The sequence below is a fragment of the Stegostoma tigrinum genome, chromosome 8, assembly GCF_030684315.1.
Source record: "Stegostoma tigrinum isolate sSteTig4 chromosome 8, sSteTig4.hap1, whole genome shotgun sequence".
Lineage (NCBI taxonomy): Eukaryota > Metazoa > Chordata > Chondrichthyes > Orectolobiformes > Stegostomatidae > Stegostoma > Stegostoma tigrinum.
The window spans coordinates 84,908,790-84,936,244 of record NC_081361.1 but is presented as its reverse complement, the minus strand read 5'-3'; the positions used below and the strand labels follow the sequence as shown (position 1 = coordinate 84,936,244).

At 41.4% G+C, this 27,455-nt stretch overlaps 1 protein-coding gene across 1 annotated transcript; it reads right to left on the bottom strand.

Moving 5' to 3' along the window:
- Positions 1-6,155: 6,155 nt before the first annotated feature.
- Positions 6,156-25,831, bottom strand: dnttip2 (deoxynucleotidyltransferase, terminal, interacting protein 2). The gene is made up of 7 exons (XM_048539262.2): positions 25,441-25,831; positions 17,669-18,423; positions 13,613-13,751; positions 12,515-12,610; positions 11,696-11,860; positions 10,184-10,293; positions 6,156-7,192 (listed from the first exon to the last, which is right to left on the bottom strand). Exons 1-7 carry the CDS (start codon positions 25,585-25,587, stop codon positions 7,099-7,101), a joined length of 1,506 nt encoding a protein of 501 aa, XP_048395219.2. The 5' UTR covers positions 25,588-25,831; the 3' UTR covers positions 6,156-7,098.
- Between the last annotated feature and the right edge of the window lie 1,624 nt (positions 25,832-27,455).

The following is a 27,455-nucleotide window of genomic DNA, read 5'->3' as shown; positions in this document are numbered from 1 at the left end:
TTAAATGTTGTAATTGTACACACATCCACCACTTCTCACGATGTGAAGAAAATCAAAGTTAGTGGTTTGGGTTCAGTGACCCTTCCTCAGAAACATTAACTCTGATTTTTCTCCACAGATGCTGCCAGACCTGCTGAGCTTTTCCAGGAACTTCTGCTTTTGTTCCTGATTTACAGCATCCGCAGTTCTTTCGGTTTTTCCTTGCAAATAATGTGTTGGGCTCTTCCGTTATTGAGGAAGGAGACATTTGTGCAGCATAAAATGATGAAGTTTAAGCTGAGAACAACTGAATGACAAGTGATTGCAGTGCAAGCTGTGTGTCACACTCTCAATATTTGCCTGATGAAATACCTACCTGCTGTATTCAGCTATCTGCCAACATCGACTCAGAAACCGCAACTAGCAGGAAGGGGTAACTGTAACACAACAACATGTTAAGATGGCAAGCAAGAGACTGTTTTTAATTCTGTAAACAAGATTTCAAACCATTGATAAACTGGACCATAAAGGAAAACTGCATACCACAATCTCCTCAGCAAAGAGCACTATGACAAACTTTGAGTTGACTGAGATAATCAACTCTGCTACTTGTGGAGGAAGTGCTGAAACTGAAAGCAGATTTTTCCTTGCCTTACTGCAGCCTCCCTCTCTCTAGCAGTGCATCAGGTAATCCATATCCCTGACCAGCACATTAATTCTTTGCTTCAAATCTTGGTATAGTTAGTTCCTATTGCTGAAGATTGAGTGTGAGAAAGTGTATTTATATTTAAAAAAAACTTCAGGTTTGGTATTCTCCAAACACAGTTATTTACATGGTGTCTAAAATACGTGTTGTGATTTGCTTTAAACATGTTGGATGGTCTGCGGAAAGTGATAGTCAAGGGGAGTCTGTTAGGAATATGACACATGAATGTGATGAGAGGAATGGGATCTTCAAAAATAACAAGAAACTAATACAGTCAAACCTCGATACAAGCATGTTCGAGTCTGGGACTGCCTGAGAAAACCTCTGGTGACAAGGACAGGAAAGGCATAGAAGCATTCTTACAGTGGATATGTTCAAAAAGGCGATTGCAGCCGTGTGAAATAGTTGGAATTTAGAAATTAGACTAGCTAAAAGGATAGAAACAGCACAAACATTATAAATCAATTTATACTGGTTTTTTTGAAATAGCAGAATAAAATTATCAACTTAAATAGGTAATGTCTGCGATTTCTAATGTAGCAAATCACAACCCTGCTACAATGAATAACCTGATAAATCAATTTATACTCCTGATCCTAGGAGGTCCATAATGGTGAGGTGCAACTGTAGAGTCATACAGAATAGAAACAGACCTTTTGGCCCACCATGTCTATAACAACCAAAATCAAACTAATCTAATCCCATTTGCATGCACTTAGTCAATAGCCTACTTTGCCTTGGCATTCTAAGTACTCACTCAGAGGCTTTTTGAATGTTGCTTGAGTACTTGCCTCTACCAACCTCTCAGGCAGCACCTTCCATATATTTACCATCTGGGTGATTTTTTGCTCAGATCTCCTCTAAACCACTTACTCCTCACCTTAAACTAATGCTCTCTGGTCTTGGGGAAGTGATTCGCACGATCTACTGTCTCTACCTCTCATAATTTTGTAAACCTCAATCAGTATCCTCTGCTCCAAGGAAAACAAAGCCAGCCTGTTCCGGTCTCTCCTCCTAACTGAGACTTTTCATCCCAGGCAATATCCTGGTGAATCCCCTCTGCAATGGTAGTCAGAATTGCAACAGTATTCCATCTGTGCCCTAACCAATATTTTATGAAGTTGTAACAAGATTTTCTTGCTCCTATATTCTACGGTCTGGTCAATGAAGGCAGTGGAGGCAAAAGGCATCTTCACCACCCTATCGACCTGTGTTATCACCTTGAGAGCATGAAGTGGGCATCTGTGGACTGGTACGCTAAGGTCCCTTAGGTCCTCATTATTCCCCCAGGACCTACCAATCATTGTGTATATCCTTCCCTTATTAGAACTCCCAAAATGCATAGTCTTGCACTTAACAGGATTAAACTCCATCTGCCATTGCCCTACCCAATTTATTAACTGATCAATATCAGACTGTAACGTGAGACCATTCTCCTCACTATCAACAACACCATCAATTTTTGTGTCAGCTGCAAACTTAACAATCAAACCTACATTCACGTCCTCATCATTAATGTACATATGAAAAAGCAAGGGTCACAACATCGATCCCTGCAGTGCACCATTGGTCACAGGCTTCCAATTACACAAACAACCCTCCACCATCACTGTTTTGTTTCCTATTTGTAGGCCAATTTTAGATCCACTTTTCAAAGTTGGACTTGGCTCCCACGTGCTCTTACCTTCTGGATCACTCTTCCATGTGGGACGTTGACAAAGGCCTTACCGATGCCCAGGAAAACTGCACTACCTTCAATACATTTAGTCACCTTTTCAAGAAACTCAATTAGACATATGAGATATCCCTTTTACAAATCCATGCTGACTATCCCTGCCTTTCCAAGCATTGATCTGTCATCTCCAAACTTTGTTTCCAATAATTTCCCTAACCACTGACGTCAGACTAATTGGCCTGTAATTACATGGTCTATCCCTGCTGCCTTGCTTCAATAAGGGAACCACATCTTCCATCTCCAGTCATCTGGCACTTCACCTGTGGCCAGTGAAGTATTAAATATATCTCCGCCAGGACTCTAACAATCTCCTCCCCTCATTTCATAGCAGCCTGGGGTACACCTCATCAGGCCCTGGGGATTTATGCAACTGTATGCTTGTTAAAACAGTTTATATCTCCTCTTTAAGAGCTAACAAGGAGTGGAGCTGGATGAACACAGCAGGCCAAGCAGCACCTTAGGAGCAGGGAAGCTGACGTTTCGGGCCTAGACCCATTTCTGATGAAGGGTCTAGGCCTGAAACATCAGCTTTCCTGCTCAGCATACTGTGTTCATCCAGCTCCACACCTTGTTATCTTGCAACCTCCACCATCTGCAGTTCCTATTATCTCTATATCTCCTCTTTACTAATTTAGCTTATTCTAGAACCTCACCATGCCAGCTGACATCCCTGGCTACAGTGTCTTTCTCTTTTGTGAATATAGATGAGAAGTATTCACTTATTCTCACCCACATCCACTGCCTCCAAGCACAGATTCCCTCTACTGTCTTTAATAGGTCCCACTCTTTCCCTAATAATCCTCTTACCCTTAATATATTTATAAAAAGCCTTGGAGTTTTCCTTGATCCCACTCTTCAAAGAAATTTTGTGGCCTCTCTTTACCCTCCTAATTTTCTTTGTTAGCAACTTTTGAAGGGCCTCCCATTTTTAATGCACTGCACCTGACATATATTTCCTTCTTTTTCTTTACCAAACTCTCAATATCCCTTTGCATCCAGGGTTCCTATGACTTTCTGCCCTTGCCCTTCATCCTTTAGAGGAAAACGCTGGCCCTGAATTCTCACTATTCTACTTTTTAAAAAAGACTCCCACTTACCAAACGTAGACTTGCCTGTAAGTAGCTGCTACCAGGATTGCTTGCCAGATCCTGACTAATGATATGGAAAATTGGCCTTGCCCCAGTTTTTATACTCAACTTCTGTGCTATCCTTATCCCTTTCCATATGATTTTGCAACTTGTAGAGTTATGGTTTACTATCCCCAAAATGGTTACCTACTTGAAACTTTGACCACTTAACTAGCTTCGATCTAGGATTAGGTTTCGTGCTGCCCCATCATGGTACATATTGATACCAAAAAACATGGGTTAAAAAACATCTCAACTTTGCTTGGAGATTGTTAGAGTCCTGGCGGAGATATATTTAACACTTCACTGGCCACAGGTGAAGTGCCAGATGACTGGAGATGGCAGATGTGGTTCCCTTGTTGAAGAAAGGCAGCAGAGATAGACCATGTAATTTCATCTCTATTCACAAAACAGAAAGGCACTGTAGCCAGGGATGTCAACTGGCATGGTGAGGTTCTAGAATAAGCTAAATTAGTAAAGAGGAGATATAGCGGGACTATGTGCCGGCACAAAAAAAAACTCACCTGGATGCATTTCAAAAATTCGACCCCATCTAATCCTTTCACACTAAGATGATCCCAGTTAATATTAGCAAAGTTGAAATCTCCGACAAATATAACCATTTCTCACACCTTTCTATGATTTGCCAACTTATCTGCTCCTCTATCTGCCTGACTGTGGCATAATCCTGACAAGATAATCTCCCCATTGTTATTTCTAAGTGCTACTAAGAATGCCTCATTTGAAGACTCTTCTAGGATGTCCTCCCTCTGCAGTGATGATTTCCTTTATCATTAATGCAGAGCCCCCACCTACCCCAACGATTGTGCCCAAAACTTCTATACCTTATATTGAGGAGCCGGTCCTATCCTTGCTTCAACCTTGATCGCGATTGCAACAATATCATATTCCCACATGCCGATCATTGCTATAAATTTATCTGCCTTGCCACAAATTCCTTGCATTAAAATAGGTACAATTTAGCTTTTTAGGCCTCTTATCCTGCCCATGTTTTCTCTGTCTACTTGTCTGACATTCCTGATATATCTGATTGGAGCTTGCTCTCGACTTAACATTCTACTATCTGCCCCAACCCCCTGCCAGATCAGTTTAATACCTCCCCAGTAGCATGAACCCATCCCAGCAAGGATATTGGACCTATTCTGGTTCAGGTGCTGGTACATGTCACATCTCCCCAGAAACCGTTCCAATGTGAACTGTGGCAGCACGGTGGTACAGTGGTTAGCACTGCAGCCTCATGGCACCAGGGACCCAGATTCAATTTCAGCCTTGGGCAACTGTCTGTGTGCAGTTTGCACATTCTCCCTGTGCCTGCGTGGGTTTCCTCCGGGTGCTCCGGTTTCCTAACACAGTCCAAAGATGTGCAGGCTAGGTGGATTGACCATGCTAAATTGCCTGTAGTGTTCAGGGGTGTGTGGGTTATAGTGGGATGGGTCTGGGTGGGATGCTGCAAGGGGCGGTGTGGACTTGTTGAGCCAAAGGGCCTGTTTCCACACTGTAGGGATTCTAATCTAATCTAATGATCCAAGCATCCAAAGCCCTCCTTCCTGCACCATTCCTTTGGTCACACATTCATCTGACCTATCTTCCTAGACAGATATTCAGTTGCGTGTGGCACTGAAAGTAATCTGGAGATTACAAATATAGTAGTCTTTTCACTTTAGGGAATCATAGGGATTCTGTGATTTTAATCAACTACCCAACTCTCTAAATTCCTGTTGTAGGACCTCATTTCGTTTTTTTAACTGATGTTTTTTGGCATCAATATGTACCATGAATGCTGGCTGCTCACTCTCCCTTTAAGATTTCCTTGCAGCTGCTCTGGGACATCCTTGACTCTGGCACTGGGGAGGCAACATAACATTCAAGACTCTCGCTTGCTGTCATAGAACTGCCTGATAGTTCCCCTTACAAATGGAGTTCTCTATTAGTAAAGCTTTCCCAGTCTTTTTCCTCCACTGCTGTGCAGTAGAGCCACCACGATGCCACAAACACGGTTATTGCTGCTTTTCCGTGAGGCCAACCCCGCCCACCGACCCATAACACTATCCAAAATGGTACATCTGTTCGAGGGGATTGGCCACAAGAGATCCCTGTAGTTTGAAGCCTTTAAAAAGAACGTATTTTCTGAAATACAATGCTCCTCTGTGACAAAGGAATGTTTGCAAAATCAAGTATTCCTATTCAGTCTAACTTTATTGATGTCACTATTTTCATGTCTGTACCATAAACATCTTTGTGTTTTTCAAAATGGATTTTCACTGCTAGAAAGTGGATAAATCTGACCACAGAAAGGAATGGGTCATCAAATTTCATTTGTATATATCAAGCTTATGATATTGTACTGAAAAAAAAACTTACAAAACATTTTTTAAAATCCCTAATGTTCTATATTCTTAAACAAATCTGGTTTACTCTAGTGAACTTGATAGATTATGCTCAAAAAGAATGAAATAATCCAGTAGGATGAATGAAGTAATGTTAATAAATCAAAAGACTAATTAAACAAGAAATTACAAGTCTATAACTTTGAATTGAGTAAATTGAAGACAACATGAATTTTCATTTCTCAAAGACTGCAACTTGATAGTATTCTGACATTTTTATTTTGCTTGTATAACACAAGTACAAGAGAAAGAAATCAAAACCTTTTTGCATGAATGATCAGAGAAATTGAGAGCCCACTTCATGAAACTTGTTGGTACATTATTTCTTCTAGTCGGTGAATTCTCAATTAGTTAAAACTAGACATAATTCAATACATAAAATTAGGAAGTATTTTCCATTATAACCCTAGAACATCACATTTAACCTTTATGAATTTTAGAGGGTGCATCATATAATAAATAACTTTCAATTCAAGCCCAATTCTGTAAGAAATTCCTTCTAGGCAAAAAAACCGCAATTGCCTGTCACACAGACAAAGCCCAGGGTAAGTCTGTAAATATTGCAAAGAATCCTATTCTTGCTTTCAGTACCTATTGAACACAAACGTACGTTTGTTACTTTTATGAACTTATAAATAACTGATTTGATTTTAAAAAACTGCTTAAATACACTGGCTTATTGAAGATGAAATATCTTTCATAGTACTTATCTCAGCACAGCTGAACAGTTCTTTTATCTCCGAAACTGAATTTAGCTGAATAAGCTAGCTTGCATCTATGAATCTGGGTGGATAAGGAAGTTGGTAACACTTCTATCACTTCTTAAATACATTAGCTGTGACTCTGGGGAACGACTTAAGGAGATGGACAAGAGAAGCAGGAAAGACATGAAAAAGAATTATTTTAAGCAGAGAGTATTTCTGACTGAGAACTCTATGCTTATGGGTTGTGGAAGTACAGATTAAGAATGATTTCAATGGGAAATGGGCAGGCTGAAGGAAATAGATTTTCTTCACCATGAGAATAAACCAGGAGCTGACTGGATTGCTCAAAGTATTGCCTCAATGACTTCTTCTGTGGTGTAACAATTTGAGACTGGAAGATTATCCAGTACAAGGCATTTGTTCAGTCTTGCTTCAGAATTTAGTTCTTAAACTTTTTCTTCTTGCGATTCTTTTTGCCTGCTGCAAGAGCTGCTTTTTCTGCAATGATCTGCTGATACTTTTTCTTGTTATACCTGAAATAAGACAAGCACACAATTTGCAAACATTTTTACTGATAATATATTTGATTAAAATTCATGATAACACATTTGTAAGTAAGCCGGGTCTCCAGCTATGTAAAACTTATTAAAGCATTATAAATACAAATAGTAATATAATGTTGTATATTTTATAAAGTATGCTAATTTGACAGTTTAGATAATATAAAGCATATACCAATTGCAGCTGGGAGTTGCACGACAATTCAAAAATAAGACTGGCATTTATCTCAATAGCAACCAAAACATTTTAAATTTGACTCCTCTTTGGACAACATAATGGGTATTTAAAGTGACATCTATACTTTAAACACAAATGCAGGACACTGGAAGAAACACCAACATGGATTAACAGCATAATTAACCGTGTCTTATAGCTAATTTATCAGAAGTTTAACATAGTAGCCATTTCAAATTTAATCAGTACACTGCTGTAAAACCCCAATTTACAACCAGAATTGCCTAGGAATGACTCCGAGAAGCAACTACTACAAACAGAATTCTCAGCTCAAGGGAAAGGCTTGCAGTAGCAAACAACCTAGGAGCCCAGAACTGAAAGAGTCCAAACAATCTACAAGTACCACTAGCTGGGACTATGGCCAGGAAGCATGTCTCCCAATCACAACTTGCCAGTAAGAACACGCCCTGATCCTGAGTCACCGGGTAGCACGACCCCTGAACTGTTTCTCGCCCGAAAACGTGATCAGATTTTTAATTCTTTGGGAAATACAATCAGGATTGAGACACTCAGACAACTAGTTTCAGACAAATGACAACAAATGAGAATGAGACAAACAGTCTGTACAGGAAAACAGGTAGGTGAATGGGCAGGAACTTGGCAGGTGGAATATGATGTGGCATATGAGGTTATTCATTCTGGTTAGAAGAATAGAGGAGTTGAATCTAACTGAAATGGAGAAAGATTGCAGAAAGCTACAGAACAGTGGGATTTTGGAGTCCTCGTGTCTAAATCAAACAAAGTTGGCATGCAAGATCAGCGGGTAATAGGGAAGGTAAATGGATGGTTGGCCTTTATTTCAAATTGAACAGAATAGAAAAGTAGGGACGCTTTGCTAAAATTATACAAGGCACCAGTCAGACCACAACTGGAATACCGTGAACGATTTTGGGAAAAATATTTCAGCATTGCAGGCAGGCCAGAAAAAGGTTTACTAGACTGATACCACGCATACAGGAACAGTCTTATGAGAAGAGGTTGTGTCTTTACTCATTGGAGGTTAGAAGAATCTGAGACAACCTCATTAAAATATTCAAGATCATTAGGGACTTGACAGGGTAGATGCTGGGAGGTTGTTTCCCTTGTGGTAGAGTCCAAAAATGGAGGGTATAATTTCATAATAACCTTCACCTAGTAAGACCAAATGAGGAGGAATTTCCTCTCTCAGATGGCAGCAAACCTGTGAAATTCTTTACTATAGAGGGCTGTTGAGGCTAGGTCATTAATCATATTCAAGCAGAGATAGACAGAGTTTTAATCAGCAAAAGCACCAAGGACTTATGGGAAAAAGGCAAGGAAGTAGAGTTGAGGGTCAAAATTATTGTCAAAACTGGCTAACACCTCACTAACCTAGTCAATTTACCTCAAATGTCACTAACATGCTAAGGATTTACCTATATTTAGAAAAACAGAAATTGCTGGAAAAGCTCAGCACATCTGCCAGCATCTAAGGAGAGAAATCAGAGATAACATTTCAGGTCCAGTGACTCTTCCTCAGAACTCTTCTGGAAGAGGATAACTGGACCTAAAACATTAACTCTGCTTTCTCTCCACAGATGCTGCCTGACTTGCTTTGCTTTTCCAGCAATTTCTCTTTTCATTTCTGATTTCCAGCATCCACAGTTTTCATCTACATGTAGATGCTGTCCATACAAACTTCCTGAAGGCAGTTGATTAGGTTCCACATAAAAAAAATTTGTAAAAATGGGAGTGAGAGTAACCTTGTGATACGGATTTGTAATTCGTTGGAAGCTCAGAGACAGCAAGAAAAGCTCTCCAATAAGTGGGGTGTTACAAATGTTGATCCCCAGGGATCTGTAAAAGCACGGCCGAGTAGAGGCTCGTATGTCCAATCTTGCCAATGACTCTGATTTAGGAGGCACTTTAAATATGTACATATTGGAACAGAAACTTAGAAAGGAACATAATTCTGTCCACTCATTTAGTACTGTGTCATGGAATTCAATGTGGGGAAGGATGATGTCATGAGCTATGGATCGAAAAAGCTACATTTTGGTAAAAGGAAATTGGTATATTTTCTTTACAATTAATATTATTGGTATAATAATCCTAATAATTTGGTGAAGCAGAGGGATTGAAATGTCCACACAAGGAAACACAAAGGCTAGTAAGTAATGAAGGTTTATTGAATGTTGGCCTTTTATCACAAGGGGATTTGAATTTGAAAGTGAGGAAGTACCACATTCTGATGAAAGGTCATCAACATGACACATTAACCCTGTTCCTACAGCCAACAATGCCGCTTGACTTGGTTAGTATTCTCGCATTTTTGGTCTTTATACCAGAATTCCTAACATTACTCAAGGAAGATGGCAGAGAAACCAGATCATTTGTCTCAAGTCATTAATGCTGGTGTTTATCTTTCCTTATTTAAACTTATCTTTATAACCCTTTATTCCCATCTCATTCATAAGCTTGTCTAGCTTCCCTCTAAATTACTCATTTTAACCATATCCTCTTACAGCAACTTCCACATTCTCACCACCACAGTCTGAGTAAAGAGCTTATTTCTGGATTCCCTATTGTGACAGTTTGATGGCTATCTTGGGTCATATTAATATTAATCATGCTTTTACCATAAGAAATATTCTCTCCATATCCACTCCATCAGAACCATACTCAATTTCAAAGACTTCTACTGGGCACTTTTTTTCCCAAGACAGAAGACCGAATGACCGCTGGTCCTGTGTAAACAAAAAAAAGCATACCGTCGGAATTCAGCATCTGCCAGAAGCTCCTCCACCATTGTTCGTTTTCTTTCTTTCTTCGGAATACGAGAATGATAGAAGTCTACTGGATTGTCCAGAACTGTACCAACCTGCAAAAGAAAGATGGATGAGAGTAATAATACACTGGAAACTATGTTTAAAAAATTTACTCTGTTGGAGCAAAAATGAATCCTGCATGAATTAACAGCATCTAGAAATATGCTTGAACTCTTTAATGAAAATATCAACACCAGATTGCATGTATTCATGTTACATTTTTTCTAAATTAAAATTTGTTTTGATTGAACTCAGCAACTTCTATCATTTGAGAAGGGGGGGGGGCGCAGGGAATAAAGGAATCATCTCTGATATTGCTGTCCACAAGTAGCAGCACAGGTAGAAACTGGACAGAAACAACAGGTTAATTTGCATCGTTTTGTGTTAATTTGTTACTTTCTGAAGAAGGGTCCTGACCCAAAACATCAGCTTTCCTGTTCCTGATGCTGCCTGGCCTGTTGTGTTCTTCCAGCTCCACACTGTGTTGGCTGTGACATCTGCAGTTCTTGCTATCTCAGGTTAATTTGTGTGTTGGTCACATTGAGGATTTGATCAGGGAAACTACTACCTCTAGTTCAGGAGCCTTCCATTTAAAATGGGGAGGATACAGTAAGTTCTAGAAAATCTCTTCTTACAGATATTTTTGGAGTTTGAAATGCTTTGTCACAGAAGAAGCTTGAGACAGAGATCACCGAAAAGCCAGATAAAAACTATGAAAGTATTCCTACCAATTCTGGCATATCTACATATCCATGTAAACTTTTTCAGGATAGTCACTGGCTAATTACCAGACACAGGAACCATGACTAACTTGCCCCTCCCCTCTAGCCCAGGAATTCTGATGGCAAATATAATGTTGACACTGTGCTAAAATTAGACCTTTTTACCTAATAAGGATCCTTGCTCACATGTGCCTGGTGTCTATGGCTCAGCTCCAGTATCTGGAGGTGACTTTACCCCAAGGCAGCACGATATCAAATTTGAAACCTTGATTTTAATTTCCTATATTATAGCTAATATTGTAATTGCAGCCCTTATTTTCAGCATAATCAATTGCTTCTCAACTGTGTGGAACACTTCAGTGCTCAGCATTAATGTCTACATTGTGGTGCACCATAGGTAATCTTAGGCTCAATGTCCAACATCATGGTACACACTGTTCCTCTCTGTATTCCACACTTATAGATAGTTCAGCATTGAAGAGATCACTTATCCACAACTAATTTTGCCTATACCAGTGTAGTGTCTTGTCAAACTGAGTCAGTGGGTAGAATGATAATAATGTGTAGCTGTAGAGCTTCCACATAGACTTCTAAACCAATTGGCAAACTACTTTGACATACTGTGCAAAAGCAACTTTAATTATTGCCACATATTACAACCTGGCTATATTGATAAAGCCAGAAGTACCAAATGAATCGCACTATATAGCTGTGCTTATCTGCTAATACATACCTGGAAATATTTAGGGAAGCCTTCACGATCATTTTTCTTGTAGAAACGCTTGGGGTTGATTGCAGCCCTCATTTTTAGTGCCTTCAGGTCATTCTTCAACTCATCAGTTAGGTCAGGTGCTTTCATGTTGTACCAGCCATCGCCCGCGGTCTGCGCACGCTCTTTCTAAATGAGCAAAATAAAGATGGAAATAAAGGCAGGCTATTAAAGGCATAACATGGGGAGGTGATGGCCGAATGCTAATATCATTGAAGACACAGATAACATTTTGAGGACACAGGGTCAAATCCTGCCACAGCTGACGGTGAAATTTGAACTCAATAAAATATTGGGAATTAGTAATTTAAGGATGACCATGAATCCATTGTCGATTGTCAGAAAAACCCATCTGGTTCACTAATGTCCTTTAGGGAAGGACACTGCCATCCTTACGTAGTCTGGCCAAAGTGTGACTCCAGACCCACAGCAATGTGGTTGACTCTGAACTACTCTCTAGGCAATAAATGCTGGCCTAGCCACCAATACCCTCATCCCTTGTACGAATTTTTTTAAAAAATCTACAGAGGACATGTTTGCATTAATTTGAGATTTGGATTTTTATTCTCATCACCCTGGTCAGAGATGCCACTGCACACTGCTGGTAGTGTGCACATAGGACTTGAACCTGGACCTCCTGGTTGAGATAGGAACATTATCACATCACCACAACAGCTCTTTAGATGTTTAAGCTTGTTCCTAAATGCAATATTATCAGAGAGAGACAGAATGAACAAATGATGGCTACATATTAATCACTAATGCAACAGTTGCCTTACTTACCCTGCGTTTTTTCTTCAGATGACGAATAGACTCTTTTAAAGGTGGAACACGATCCAGTTTTTCAAATTCTGGTGTCAGGATGGTATTTGCCAACAGCTAAGGAAGAGAAACATCAATTTATTAAACTATTCATCCAGAAAATGCTATTATTTATTTGACCATCAAACACAAAATGGCATTATTTAGCTCTAATTGCTACTCCAGCCAAAAGCTGGTATGATCCCTAGTTCATACCTTAATGTCCAGTTTAGACAGATACAGAGCATTAAAAAGAAAAGTAACAGGTTTTGTCTTTAACCAACTTAGCCGTGTTGCCACATCTTCAGAAATCGTTGTGTCTCAGACACCTTTCCTCCTCTATCAAACCTGCCAACATCACTCTCCACTTTAAAATGTCCAACCTTGGTCACCTGATCCACAGCAACAACTGATCTACTTTGAACTTTTGTTCCCTTAGGTGCTGTAAAATATAGGCCAAAAACCCTAAATGTGTTCCCTAGTCTTTGTACCATATTACATAAATATTTAAGAAGAAGCAAATTGAACACACAGAAGGGAAGAGAACAAGTTGTGTTGGTACAATGAGTTAAATAGGGTGGGAAGATGCTCGAAGAGTAAAAACATTAGCATAGGCTTATTCGGCAGAATGGTCTGTTTCTATGCGAGATGCTTAATTGTAATTTTCAAGGATTTGGACTTCTGACCTCAAATTCTGCACCCACCCCTCTCCCTGCTTGAAAATCTTTTACCTTACATTCACAAACGGAAAATAAGATGCATTTCAACCAACATGTTTACATCCAACAGATGTTCTTCCAGTGTAATTACCTAAATCGCCAGTTCATATTGCTCTAAGCAGTGACAAGACTGGAAACCATCAAAATACTTCTTAACTGTGTTTCACAGGCCAAAGGGCTCTCTCTGGACACAGATCTTGATCAAAAAGAGAGCGTATGCAAAAATACATTGCCCCTCCTTGCCTAGTTTGACACAGCAAAAATGAAAAAAAAAATTTGACTTGCTGTCGCTGCACTGCCAACAGTAAGTTAATATTAAACCGAAGATTGGATACAGCTCTAAAAGTATCCAGCATCTTACCTCATCACTTTCCTTTTGCTCCTTTAATTTTTTAAAGGCTTTTGAATTAGGGCCTTGTTTGTCAGGATCGAAGCTTATGTACAGGCCACCTAGTTCTGTCAGATTAAGTCCCGGATCAATTTTGCTTGATAATTTGATTCTGGAATATAAAAGAAATCATATCAATTAACCAAGTTATCCATTAGAAGTTCAGCTGTGAAAATTAAATCATTCCAACACAGTTTTTAGCCATTAATGCTGAATATAGTGGATTAATATTAAAGAATAAGGTAAGCTATCGCCTGAAGAAGGAGCAACACTTCAAAAGCTTGTGATTTCAGATAAACCTATTGGACAATAACCTAGTGTCGTGTGAGTTCTGACTTTGTCCACCCCAGTCCAACAACAACACCTCCACATCTTGAATATACTTAACCAACACAGGACTATACCCATTTGCAGTAAAGGATTCCACAGATTCGCAAACTTCAGAAGAAATTCCTCCACTTCTGATTTAGATGGATGACTGCTTGATCTGAGATTATAACCTCTGGTCCTGGACTCACCCGCAAGTCTAAACCATGACAGCTAACAGCAGCAGTAGGCCATTTGGCTGACTGAGTTGGCTCTGCCATTCAATAAGGTCATGGCTGATCTGATAATCCTCAGCCATTAATCAAGAGACCCGGATAATGTTCTGGGAACCTGCTTTCAAATCCCACCATGGCAGATTTGAATTCAATAAGAATCTAGAAATAGGAGTCTAATTGTGATACTGATGTTGATTATTCAGAAAAATAAAATCACCATCTGCTTCACTACTGTCCTTTAGGAAGGAAACTGCTGTGCTTACTTTGTCTAGCCTACATGACTCTAGAACTACAACAATGTGATTAACACTTAACTGTCCCCGGGCATTTACAGATGGGCATTAAATGCTAGCTTAACCAGTGACACACATTTTGTGAATGAATTTTTAAAAATCACCATGATCTTTGATCTCCTTACTGTATATTCAAGGCAGAGGTTTTTATTCAAAATCTCAGCATTTAATCTGCCAAGCTTCCTAAGAATCTAATGTTTCAATAAAGCTACTTCTCATTCGGGATGCATTCAGGACTGTGATGGAATTCTTTACTCTTACCTAGATGAGTGGATACACAGATATTGAAGCAGCTTTACACCATTTAGGGAAAAGCAACCTGTTTGATAGGCAGCTTGGACATTTACTTCCTCCAGCACCAACACATCTGTACCTCCAGAAGGACCAGGGCAGCAGAGGCATTGCAGCACCATCAGCTGCAGGCTCTCCTCCGAGTCACTCACCATCCTCACGTGGAATTATAATGCTGTTCCTTCAATACTGTACAACCAAAATTCCAGAACTCCCAAAAGAACTGTGAAGGTACTCTGTGCCAGGGAGACATCAGTGATTCAAGATGGCAGCTAATCATCAGCACCTCTCGGGTAATTTGAGATGGACTACACATGTTGCAGCAGTGCTCATATCCCATGAAAGAACTTTCAAAAATGTTAAAGAATGTAGAGGTGGTGCTCCTTCAATACCACTGAGCATTTAGTATCAATCACTCATATTTTCTCTGGCTACGGCACCTACGTCACCTTTTCCCCTTACAGTCAATTGTTTTGTCATGTAACAAAAGCAGAAATTGCTGGAAAAACTCAGCAGGTCTGGCAGCATCGGAGGAGAGAAATCAGGTCCAGTTCTGAAGAGACATCACTGGACCTGAAACATTAACTCTGCTTTCTCTCCACAGATGTTGCCAGACCTGCTGAATTTTTCCAGCCATTTTGCTTTTTTGCCCCAATTTCCAACATCCACAATTCTTCCAAGTGTTTTTCTCAGCATGTGATGTGTTTCCTTCATATCTGCCAGTAAATTGACCAGAGGAAATAACATCCAAAGAAACATGAATAGTTTCTTGTCATTGACTAGGGTATTGAAGGGAAAACTGCATTCACGTTATGAATGTCACCTTTGTGTTCAAAGCCAGAACTTTCAGGCCTTGATAGATGTGTTTGCAGAAACTAAAGAGTACTTGGTTTGAAAAAATACTAAACAATTGTGTTGTTTTCCAAATTGTCAGCAGGAACACTACAAGTAACCAGCTGGTTATGCAGAAGGCAAACAGAGTTCATATTTCTCATCCCATAAATGGACAAAGAATGAGGATAGGATTCAGTGTGGCTGTGTTTACTTCCACCCTCTCTCAAAGACCATTGTCTAGTGCACTCAGAGGCATGTAACTGGTATTTGGTTGTCAGTGCCTGACCCACTATAACCCATGCTGGTGGGTAAAATCACCAAGTTCACTCTCAGCCTGAAGAAAATTGTTGAAAAGAGAGGAAAATAATGGACGAAATAGCTCTACAACCTCAATGGGGAGGTGTGAGTAACTATTGACATTGAGGCCACATTTGACCAAAGTGCAGCATTAAGTGGCCCCAGTAACTGCGAAGTCAATGCGAATAAGGGAAAAACTCTCTGCCGCTTAGGGTCATATTCAGTACAAAAGAAGATGGCTGTGATCGCTGGAATTCAGTCATCTCAGCCCCAGGACATATCTGCAGGAGTTCTCAGGGTGGTGTCGTAGGACCAAATATTTTCAGCTCTCTTATCAGTGACCTTCTTTCTATCACTGGGTCATAAGTGGGAATGTTCGCTGAAGACTTGGGATGTTTACTGATAACTGTGCAATGTTGAGCATCATTTGAGACACCTTAGATACTGAAGCAGTCCAGGTCCAAATGCAGCAAGACCTGAACATCAGTGATAATGGGAACTGCAGATGCTGGAGAATCCAAGATAATAAAATGTGAGGCTGAATGAACACAGCAGGCCCAGCAGCATCTCAAGTGCACAAAAGCTGGCGTTTCGGGCCTAGACCCTTCCCGAAACATCAGCTTTTGTGCTCCTGAGATGCTGCTGAGCCTGCTGTGTTCATCCAGCCTCACATTTTATTATCTATAGACCTGAACATCATCCCAGTTTGGGCTGCCAAATGGCAAGTAAGGTTCACTTCACTGAAATGTCAATCAATATTTATCTCTAACAGAAGAGAATCTCAGCATCACCCCATGATATTCAATGGAATCAACACAAATGAATCACCTGTTGTCAATGTATTAGGGTTACCATTAACAAGAAACTGAAATGGACTAACCAAACAAATACTGAGGTTACAAGAACGGGTAAAAGTCTAGGACTCCTGCAGCAGAGTCTGTCCACTATCTGCAAGGTGCAAGTCAGGAGTTTGATGGAATTTTGCCTGGATGTCCGCAGCTCCAACAACACTCGAGAAGCTTGACATCATTCAGGACAAAGAAGAGTGCTTGCTGGTACCAACATTCTCTCCAAGCTGTGTGGCTTAATGCACAGCACTTTGACATTCAGCACATGGAAATCAGTGTGCCAATGTGGATTACAGCACTGACTTCAGGTTCCTGTAGTCACTGCTGAGCATGGACCAGAAAGGTCCCGGGAGAGAACAAAAAAAGAGAATTGCTGATTGATACCACAACCACAAACAAACATTCATTCCCTCCATAACCAACGCACTGCAACATAGTTTGTACCATCTACAAGATGTGCTGCGGAAATCAATCAAGGTTCCTCAAACAGCACCTTCCATACAAATGACCACCATCAACTTGAAGGACAAAAGCAGCAGTTATGTTGAAACACTGCTCCCTGCAAATTCCCCTTGAAGTCACTCACCATCAACTTGGAAATGTGTTGTCTTTCCAGTCACTCTTGTTGGGTCAAAATTCTGGAACTCCCTCCTTCCCTCCCTAACGGTGTGGTAGATGTTCCTATTACCAAATTGACTGCAGCTGTTGAAGAGAGAAACTCAGCACCACCTTCTCAATTTCAACTAAGGATGGGCAATAATTGTTGGTCCAGTCACTGAAGCCTACATCCTCTGGGAGAATAAAAGAAAACTGAACTATTGACTTATCTCCCCAGACGGTAACTGATCTGCTGAGTATGTCCAGCATGGATTGTTTTCAAAACATACTCTATAAACGAGTTTGCAAAACCACTGCTTTACTTACAAATTAGGTTTCTTCTTCAAAGCATCGCCGTGTTCATCTTCATCAAAAAAGTCATCGTCGTCTTCCTCTGACTTTTCGTCTCTCTCACCAGCATCATCTCCACTTTCACCACTCTCCTCCTTTTCTTCTTCACTTTTATCACTCTCCTCCTTTTCACTCAAGTCTAAATAATATTGTTTATCCTGATCTGCTCCTGGTCGTTTGTCAATCACAAACAGGTTGTTACCCTTTGCCAAAGGGCTTCCTGCTGTGTCACAAGTAATGGCAGAGGTTTCAGAGAAAAGAATAGGTCTGTATGTAACATTTATACTGGATTTTTCCAAAAATGTGTCACTGCCACCATCCTCCAAGACATCCTTGTCTTCATCACTGCTAAGCTGCAAACTGATAATGGGTGGAGTTGCACTTTGGGTTTTATTATTTAAATTTTTCTCCCTATCCTCTTGTTCCTCAACGCTCGTCTCTTCATCAGCTATTGCAATCAGATTAATGTCTGTTCTGCTTAGCTTTTCCTCTTCTGTTTCAGCAGTATTTTCTCCAACAGCCCTTTCTGAACATTGGTCATTTACATCCAACTTATCACACTGTTCTATTGGCTGCTCTGGACAAGGCTGCAATGTAGTTTCGATGATCTGTTTCGCTCCAACATTTTCTGGTCCTTCAGGTTGAGATTCTGTAACCTCTTGCAGAGGTTCAACTCTGCTGCTCCTTGTCTTTCTTTGACTAACTGGTGTTCTTAGTCCAGGTTCTGCCTCCTAAATAAAAAAAAAACAGGCATAAGTGTGTTTATTGACTTTTACAGTAAAGCTGAAAGTTGATTTATTATAAACATGCTTCAGTAATAATTTTCATGTGCACTATTTCTGGAACTTTTCTTCATTATAAACATTTTTGTATCTTGCCAGAGACACCATTTTCATGTGATTGAGTGAATAATGAGTCTTGCTTTTAAAGCTGAAAGTGTAACTGCTGAAACTGTTACTGTTAGGTTGAGTGAGCCAGATCATCGATCAGAAAACTGAATAGCAACGAACGAAACCAACAAAATGATTACTCCTTTCAGAATGAAATGACCAAAAAGCTGTTTTCAGAACAAGAATATCACGCCATTCACATCAAGGATTGGTGCCTTTGCGGCAGTGAGTCAATGAGCACTTGGGGAAAACAAACAAGGCAGGGGAAAACATTAAAAAATAATGGGACAATGAGAAGTGTAGATACAGGGCAACTTGGCTTGCTTCCACATATCCCTGAAGGAAGCAGGTCAGGTAGAAAACCGGATTAAAGAGGCGTAATGGGATACCTGCATTTATTAACCACAACATGGAATATAAGAGTGGGAACAATAAACTAGATTGCATAAAATATTAATTAACATGCTGCTAGAATACAGTTCTGATCACATTATAGGAAGGATGTAATCACGCAGAATGACACATTGGAGGTTTACAAGAATGCTGCCAGGATTGGAAAGTCTTTAGCAAAGAGGGAAAACCAGTTGTTTTCTTGGGAATACAGGAGGTTGAGGGAAAATTTGATTGAGTTGTATAAAATTAGGAGGAGGAGACCGAACAGACTAAACAGGAAGAAACAAAAACAAAGTTGTTGGAAAAGCTCAGCAGGTCTGGCAGCATCTGTGAAGGAGAAAATACAGTTAATATTTCGGGTCCGGCGACCCTTCCCCAGAACCCAGTTAGTTTTCTCCTTCACAGATGCTGCCAGATGTGTTGAGCTTTTCCAGCAGAGATAGTAGGAAAAAGGGTCTAGACCTGAAACAACAGCTTTCCTGCTCCTCTCATGCTGCTTGGTCTGCTATGTTCATCCAGCTCTACACCTTGTTATCTCAGATTCTCCAGCACCTTTGTTTTTGTTCATGATCTACAGCATCTGCAGTTCTTTTGGTTTTTATTCTGAATAGGAACGATCTGTGTTCCAGAAAGGTCAACAATCAGGGCGTATTAGTTTAAAGTGGCCAGTGTCTTCCCTCACTAAAGAAAGAAATTAATTATCAAAAGTGTAACTCTTCTTCAATTCATGATCCTTGCTTTGAGCAGCAATTGATTTAATGTTTGTTGGGGTTGTTACCGTACAAGGTTATACACCTGTGAATTGACCATTGGGTAGTCAGATTCTGAAACAATTATTGCAACATTAGGTACAGAGTGTAAATGTTCTTCATCTGCTGTTTAAGGAAAAGATACAGGTGTGCAATAGTGAGGGTTTCGTTAAAAGGAGCTGTGGAAAAATATGGGTAAGTAAAATCAAGGAAGACCGGAGGTGTTTTTTTAAAATATAAATACATAAACAGTAAATGTTAACTGGAGGAAGAGTCCAACCTATTGCAGACCCAAAGGGTGATTAGATGGAAAGAACTGAGTGGGTTCTTAAAGAATACCTTGCATCACTTTTCACAAAGAAGTGTGAAATATTAGGCAGAGTTGACTTAGTGAGAAACGAAGTAATAAAGGATTTAAAAATCTGAAAATGAATAGACACCTATGCCCAGACAACACGCTGCCTGGATTAAGGCCATAAGGAGTTGGAAAGGAGTAGGCGATTTAGCCTCTCGAGGTTGTTAAGGGAATTAAAAGAAATAAAAGAAACTGTCCATCATTTTCCAGCCCTTCTCTGGCTCCAGGTGCCAAAACACTAAGTTGACAGATGTCCATCTGTTGTTTAAAGAGTGATAGACTAAGTATAAGTTAGTTAGCCTAACCATTTTGGGAAAATTACTGGAAAAGATTGAGGGATAAGATTAATCCATGTATTTCTAAACGGAGATTAGTTAGTCAGCTGTCATTTGCAAATGGGAAAGTCATGATTAACAAGCATGCCTGAACTTTTCAAGGAGATAACAAGGAGTGTCAATGAATTAATGAATTTGATGTAGTCTATATGAATTTTGACAAAGCTTTTAGGTCTGACATGACAGGTCAGTTCTGAAAGTAAAAGCCCACGGAATGTGAAACAAAGCAGCAAGTTGAATCTAAAATTGGCTCCGACACTGGAATCAAACAGTAATGGTCGACAGATGTTTATGAGTCAAAAGGTGTTTGCAGTGGTGTTCTGCAGGACTCTTAGGACCAGGTTCCTTGCATTTTGTGGTATATGCCAACAACTTGGACTTGAATGAAGGAATTATGATTAACAAGTTTGTGAATGATACAGATTGACCATGTGGTTGATAAGAAGAAGAAAGATGTAGACTGCTGGAAGTTTTCAATCGATTCAGTTCCTTCCTTCTTAGACAGTCCTTCAGGAAAGAGGGTTTTTTCCATCCACTCAGGTGGAGAGATGCCTCAGGTCACTAAACAATCCAATGCTGGATCTTCCCATCCTGCCACTAATGAGGCAGGTGGTATACAAAGCGGTGTGGGAGTGGATGGAATGCTTAGATTTTCTCAAACTCCTACTGTTTGTGGTTGACCTCCAGCTGGGCTTGTGAAAGAAAGCCAAAATGGTTGGTTCCTTAACAGATGTTTCTTCTGTAACTGGGCAGTTTTGGGGTAAATGATTCCCATGAGTTGGCAGGATAATTACTTTTTAAAAAAGCGAGTCTTTGAGTATATCCTTACAGTTTTCTCCTACCTTACTTGTACCTGCTTGCCACTGCGAAGTTCAGATTAGATAGCATGTTTTTGGTAGTCCTGTGTTAGTCATCTAGATAATATTGCCAGCCCAACTCAGTAACCAGTGCCTCGATACTGGAGTTGTTGGCCTGAGATAGGTCACTAACATTGCAGTTTCTATCCTGCCAGTGAGTTTGCAGCATTCTGCAGATATATTGCTGGTAATATTTCTCAAGGAATTTGACACGTCTGCTGTACTTGCCTATCTCTGATGCATAAAGGAGGCCTGGTAACTCTACTGCTCTGTAGACCATGAGTTTCTCATCAGCTTGTCACCAAACACTCAAGTTACTCAGATGGTCAAAAGTTACATACAGGAGACAATCTGAAATTTCAACAGTTTCTGTCCTCACTGAGAGAAGGATCCAAAGGTCTGAGAATTAATACATATTGTCTAGTGGTCTGGCTAGATCTTGTTAGCTGTGGAGCAGTGTTGCATCGTGGAAACACGTTGGTAGAAGACTTTTGTCTTCAGGATATTTAATCTAAGGCCCTTTTCTCACGTGTCTGAGACTGGCTGTTTGATGGTTTGGAGTTTGATCTGTGTGCACACACCTGCAAGTGCTGCCTGCACACCACAGCTTGACATCAGCACGTTCTTGGTTCTGGACTCCTGTGACACAGGCTGAACAGTATCTTGTTTGCCCTGCAGATTAGCCGCACACCAATGGGAAGCTTCAGGAATATACAGTAGTGTTGTGGCAACAAATGTAGAAAACGGCCTTGCCTGATCCCAGTTACTGGACATGGCTATGAGCAGGATAGAGGCAAATGGAGTTCAATCTGAACAAAGTATGACATGATAATAAAGAGAATAGACAGTGAATAACTGGGTACTAAGGAGAAATCAGAAACAGAGGGATCTTGGAGTGTATATTCAGAAAGTGGATGGGCAGGAAGAATAAAGGTGATAAAGAAAGTGTATGCCATACTTGCCTTTATTAGCAAAAGTACAGAATAAGAGCTGGGAGGTTTTATTAGAACTGAATAAACTATTGTTTAGACCACAACTGGAGCAGTGCCTGCACTTATAATCACTGGATTAGAGGAAAACGACTGTACAGAATTCACAAACATATTGCCTGAACTACAGTTTTATTTACAAGGAAAGACTAGATAAACGCAGGTTGATTCCTTAGAAACAGAGATGACAACAGAATATGTCACGGAGGTGTACTATACTGGAGACCCTGGAGAGTTATAAAAGTAATCAGAGATAATGGGAACTGCAGATGTTGGAGAATCCGAGATAACAAAGTGTGGAGCTGGATGAACACAGCAGGCCAAGCAGCATCTCAGGAGCACAAAAGCTGACGTTTCGGGCCTAGACTCTTCATCAGAAAAGATGAAGGGTCTAGGCCCGAAACGTCAGCTTTTGTGCTCCTAAGATGCCGCTTGGCCTGCTGTGTTCATCCAGCTCCACACTTTGTTATCTCAAGTTATAAGTGTAGTTGTGAATGAGATGGAGGTGTGCACCAGCAGAAAAGTTAAGATAGGTAGGAAAGTGTGTAGCGAAGAAGATACAAGGAGATTGAGGATACATACAGCAGATTGAGTGAGTGGACAAAAATCTGGGACATGCAACATAATGTTAAAAAATATGAAGTTGGTCATTTTGGCAGGAAGAATAACAGAGCAATGTATTACTTAAACAGAGAACAACGGCAAAATTATAAGGTGTTGAGGGTTACAGGTATTCTAATGCACAAGACACAAAATGTTATTATACAAATACAGCAAGATATACAAGATTCTCAACAGTGCTGACAAGGTGGACGTGAAGGGCTGTTACCTCTTTTGGATGAGTCCAAAACTAAAGGACATTGTTTAAATATTAGGGGGTGTCCTTTCAGAACAGAGACCAGGAGATTTTTTTTCCTCTCTCACTGGATTATATGACTTTGAAGCAAACAAAAGGCAGGGTCATTAAGTGTTTTTAAGGCAGAGCTAGATGGGATCTTGTTAGACAAGGGATCAAAGGTTGTAGACAGAAAGGTGGTAGTCAGAAATGCGGAAATCAAAACACAAATAAAATCAACGAGAGATAATGGGAACTGCAGATGCTGGAGAATCCAAGTTAATAAAGTGTGAAGCTGGATGAACACAGCAGGACAAGCAGCATCTCAGGAGCACAAAAGCTGACGTTTCGGGCCTAGACCCTTCATCAGAGAGGGGGATGGGGAGAGGGTTCTGGAATAAATAGGGAGAGGGGGGGAGGGGGACCGAAGATGGAGAGAAAAGAAGATAGGTGGAGAGGAGAGTATAGGTGGGGAGGTAGGGAGGGGATAGGTCAGTCCAGGGAAGACGGACAGGTCAAGGAGGTGGGATGAGGTTCGTAGGTAGGAAATGGAGGTGCGGCTTGGGGTGGGAGGAAGGGATGGGTGAGAGGAAGAACAGGTTAGAGAGGCAGAGACAGGCTGGGCTGGTTTTGGGATGCAGTGGGGGGAGATGAGCTGGGCTGGTTGTGTGATGCAGTGGGGGGAGGGGACGAACTGGGCTGGTTTTGGGATGCAGTGAGGGAAGCGGAGATTTTGAAGCTGGTGAAGTCCACATTGATACCATTGGGCTGCAGGGTTCCCAAGCGGAATATGAGTTGCTGTTCCTGCAACCTTCAGGTGGCATCATTGTGGCACTGCAGGAGGCCCATGATGGACATGTCATCTAAAGAATGGGAGGGGGATTGAAATTTGTTCGCGACTGAGAGGTGCAGTTGTTTATTGCGAACAGAGCGGATGTGTTCTGTAAAGCGCTCCCCAAGCCTCCGCTTGGTTTCCCCAACGTAGTGGAAGCCACACTGGGTACGATGGATACAGTATACCACATTGGTAGATGTGTAGGTGAACCTCTGCTTAACAGAGGAAGAGGTGGGGTTTGAGGCCTGTGTAGGTGCGGAAGAGGGACTGTTCCACGTAACCTACAAAGAGGCAGGCATGTTTGTACCCAGTGTGGCTTCCTCTACATTGGGGAAACCAAGCGGAGGCTTGGGGACCGCTTTGCAGAACACCTCTGCTCGGTTCGCAATAAACAACTGCACCTCCCAGTCGCGCACAAATTTCCACTCCCCCTCCCATTCTTTAGATGACATGTCCATCATGGGCCTCCTGCAGTGCCACAATGATGCCACCCAAAGGTTGCAGGAACAGCAACATATATTCCGCTTGGGAACCCTGCAGCCCAATGGTATCAATGTCGACTTCACCAGCTTCAAAATCTCCCCTTCCCCCACCGCATCCCAAAACCAGCCCAGCTCGTCCCCTCCCCCCACTGCATCCCAAAACCAGCCCAGCCTGTCTCTGCCTCCCTGACCTGTTCTTCCTCTCATCCATCCCTTCCTCCCACGCCAAGCCGCACCTCCATCTCCTACCTACTAACCTCATCCCACCTCCTTGACCTGTCCGTCTTCCCTGGACTGACCTATCCCCTCCCTACCTCCTCACCTATGCTCTCCTCTCCACCTATCTTCTTTTCTCTCCATCTTCGGTCCGCCTCCCCCTCTCTCCCTATTTATTCCAGAACCCTCACCCCATCCCCCTCTCTGATGAAGGGTCTAGGCCCGAAACGTCAGCTTTTGTGCTCCTGAGATGCTGCTTGTCCTGCTGTGTTCATCCAGCTTCACATTTTATTATCACAAATAAAATCAACCATTGTTTAACTGAACAGCACACTAGGTCAAATGGCCAACTACTGCTCCTAATTCATATGTTCATGCCAGCTCTGGCTCTCCTCTCCACTGGGTCACATATCTCTCGATGTGTCCTACTCCTCTCGTCCTGATGGTTTCCCCTTGCTTCCATCCCTCTCAGCCCCTTCCTTTAAAATTCTCTGACAAAGCGTTCCGCCCTTTTCCTCCTTTAGCCTCTGCATCGCACAACTTATCCCATAGTGATTTCAATCTGTGTTTCCCATTCCCCTGAACTCTCTCATCATTACTCTGCCCCTCAGCCCCAGAGTGAGGGCCTCTCGCCTCAGTCACTGACCAGATTCTCTCCCCCCGAGCTTCTCCACGTGTCCCAGGAAAGAGGCGCTTTAACACCTGCGCCCCCGCCCCAGACCCGTATCCATCGTCCCCCTCCTTTTCCTCTCCCCTCGTCAGACACTCCTTGCCCGCTGGCCTCTCCCCGCCCCGCCCCGGGGATGTTATACCTTCTCGGTATGGGTCCGCCGTCCGCTCCTGGTCTGCACCATCCCGCCGGCCCGGCACGCACCACTTCCGCCTGGTGCTCCACCGAGACTTCCCGCCAGACACTTCCGCCCGGTGTTGCCTCGAACCTGCCCACACCACCTTCGCATCGTGTCCGCTTCGTACCGAGTTCAAACAGTCCGCAGTGCCTCAGCAGAGCAGCCCCCGGGAAGGATGAGTAGCGTTCACAGCTGTAAATTATACATAATCTTGACGTTGGTCACTCGGGTTAATAAACGTGCTTCAAACCCTTCCACTTAATATTGCAGCATTCTCCAGGCCACACTGCGGCTCTCTGTATGGATATTGACTTCATCCTCTGCAAAGAGGTGGCACAAAGGTAGACTGGCGCTTCTCTTCTGCAGGCGGATTGGTTTGACACAGTCTCCTTCCTATTTTTGTTCTTGGATCAGATTTGTAACAATTTGATTTTTAATTAGCAAAAAAAATGTAACAGTAATAATCTGGGTGACGTTTCAGAACGGAGAATTAACGGGTCGGTCAAGTTTAGGTCTGCTGATTAAATCTACCTTTGTTGCACATGGACTAGACATTCATTAGGTGGGGTTATGTAAAGAAATGGCACAGGAGTTAATATTTTGCATCGGTTTTTTAAAAACCGTGAACAACCCATTAATATTAGAAGTACCAATGACCATCATTAAAAGTAGTATGAGAAAAACGAACGAGGCTAAAAGGGGGCAGCTACAGAGATTGTAGATCCATTGGTTGTAATTTGCCAAACATCCTTTGATTACAAAACTATTATGACACACCTAAAGATAGGCACTTATAGTTTACCTATTCATTGCCTAACGTCTATTGTTGGAACAGTATTGGAATCGATTTTCAAAGTAGTAATAGCAGAACATTTGGCAGCTCAACTTACTCAAGTAGTGGCAGCATGCCTCATGAAAGAGAAATAACATCTGACATTGAGTTTTTTGAAGAAGTCTCAACCAAAGCAAATAGAGGGGAACCAGTTAATGTGTTGTATTTGGACTTCTGGTAGCTGTTCAAACATACCTCACAAAATGAGATAACACTGAAGCTGGATGAACACACCAGGCCAAGCAGCAGAGGAGCAGGAAAGTTTGACATTTTGGGTCATTTTCTGAAGAAGGGTCTTGATCCGAAACGTCAAACTTTCCTGCTCCTCTGCTGCTTGGCCTGGTGTGTTCATCCAGCTTCACACTATGTTATCTCAGATTCTCCAGCATTGGCAGTTCCTACTATCCCTGTAACAATTTAGACTTCAAAATTTCATAAGGTATGACCCGCCCCCACCCCCACAATGTTTGAGCTACGTTATTGGCAGCTCATGGGCAGGAAACAGCAAGTAGAGAATAAGGGGTTTGTTTTCAGGTTGGCAACCTGTAATCAGTGGGGTTCCACAGGGATCAGTGCTGGAACCACAATTATTTACAATATATGTTGATGACTTGGAGGAAGTGAACTTACTCTAGCCAAAATTGCAGAGGACAGTGAAAGAGGTGGAAAGGCAGTTTGCAAGAGGGATACAAACAATTGAAAGAGATATTGATAGATTAATTAAGTTGGCAAAACATTGGTAAATGAAATATATAATGTAGGAAAGGGAGAAAGTACAAATAGATTATTTAAAATGGAGAAAGACTGCAGAAAGCTGCAGGACAATGGGACTTGGGGGTACTTGTGCATGAAACAAATCTAGCACACAGGTACAGCAGGTAATCAGGAAGGAATAAATGTTAGCCCTTATTTCAAGAGGTTTGGAATATAAGCACAGTTCTTTCTGACATCTTCACAAAACTTTTTTGACAATTTTAATCCTTTGTGAAGAATCTTGGGCATACTTTGAAGTTCTGTATTTATTTGTTTCTATCAGGTCACATCTTGGTGGATTTACTGACCCAAAGATGTGCATTTAGATTTCAAACATGAATCTTTACTAGTTCTAACTCCTGTTGCTTTTAATTGCAAGTGCTGTGTATTACGG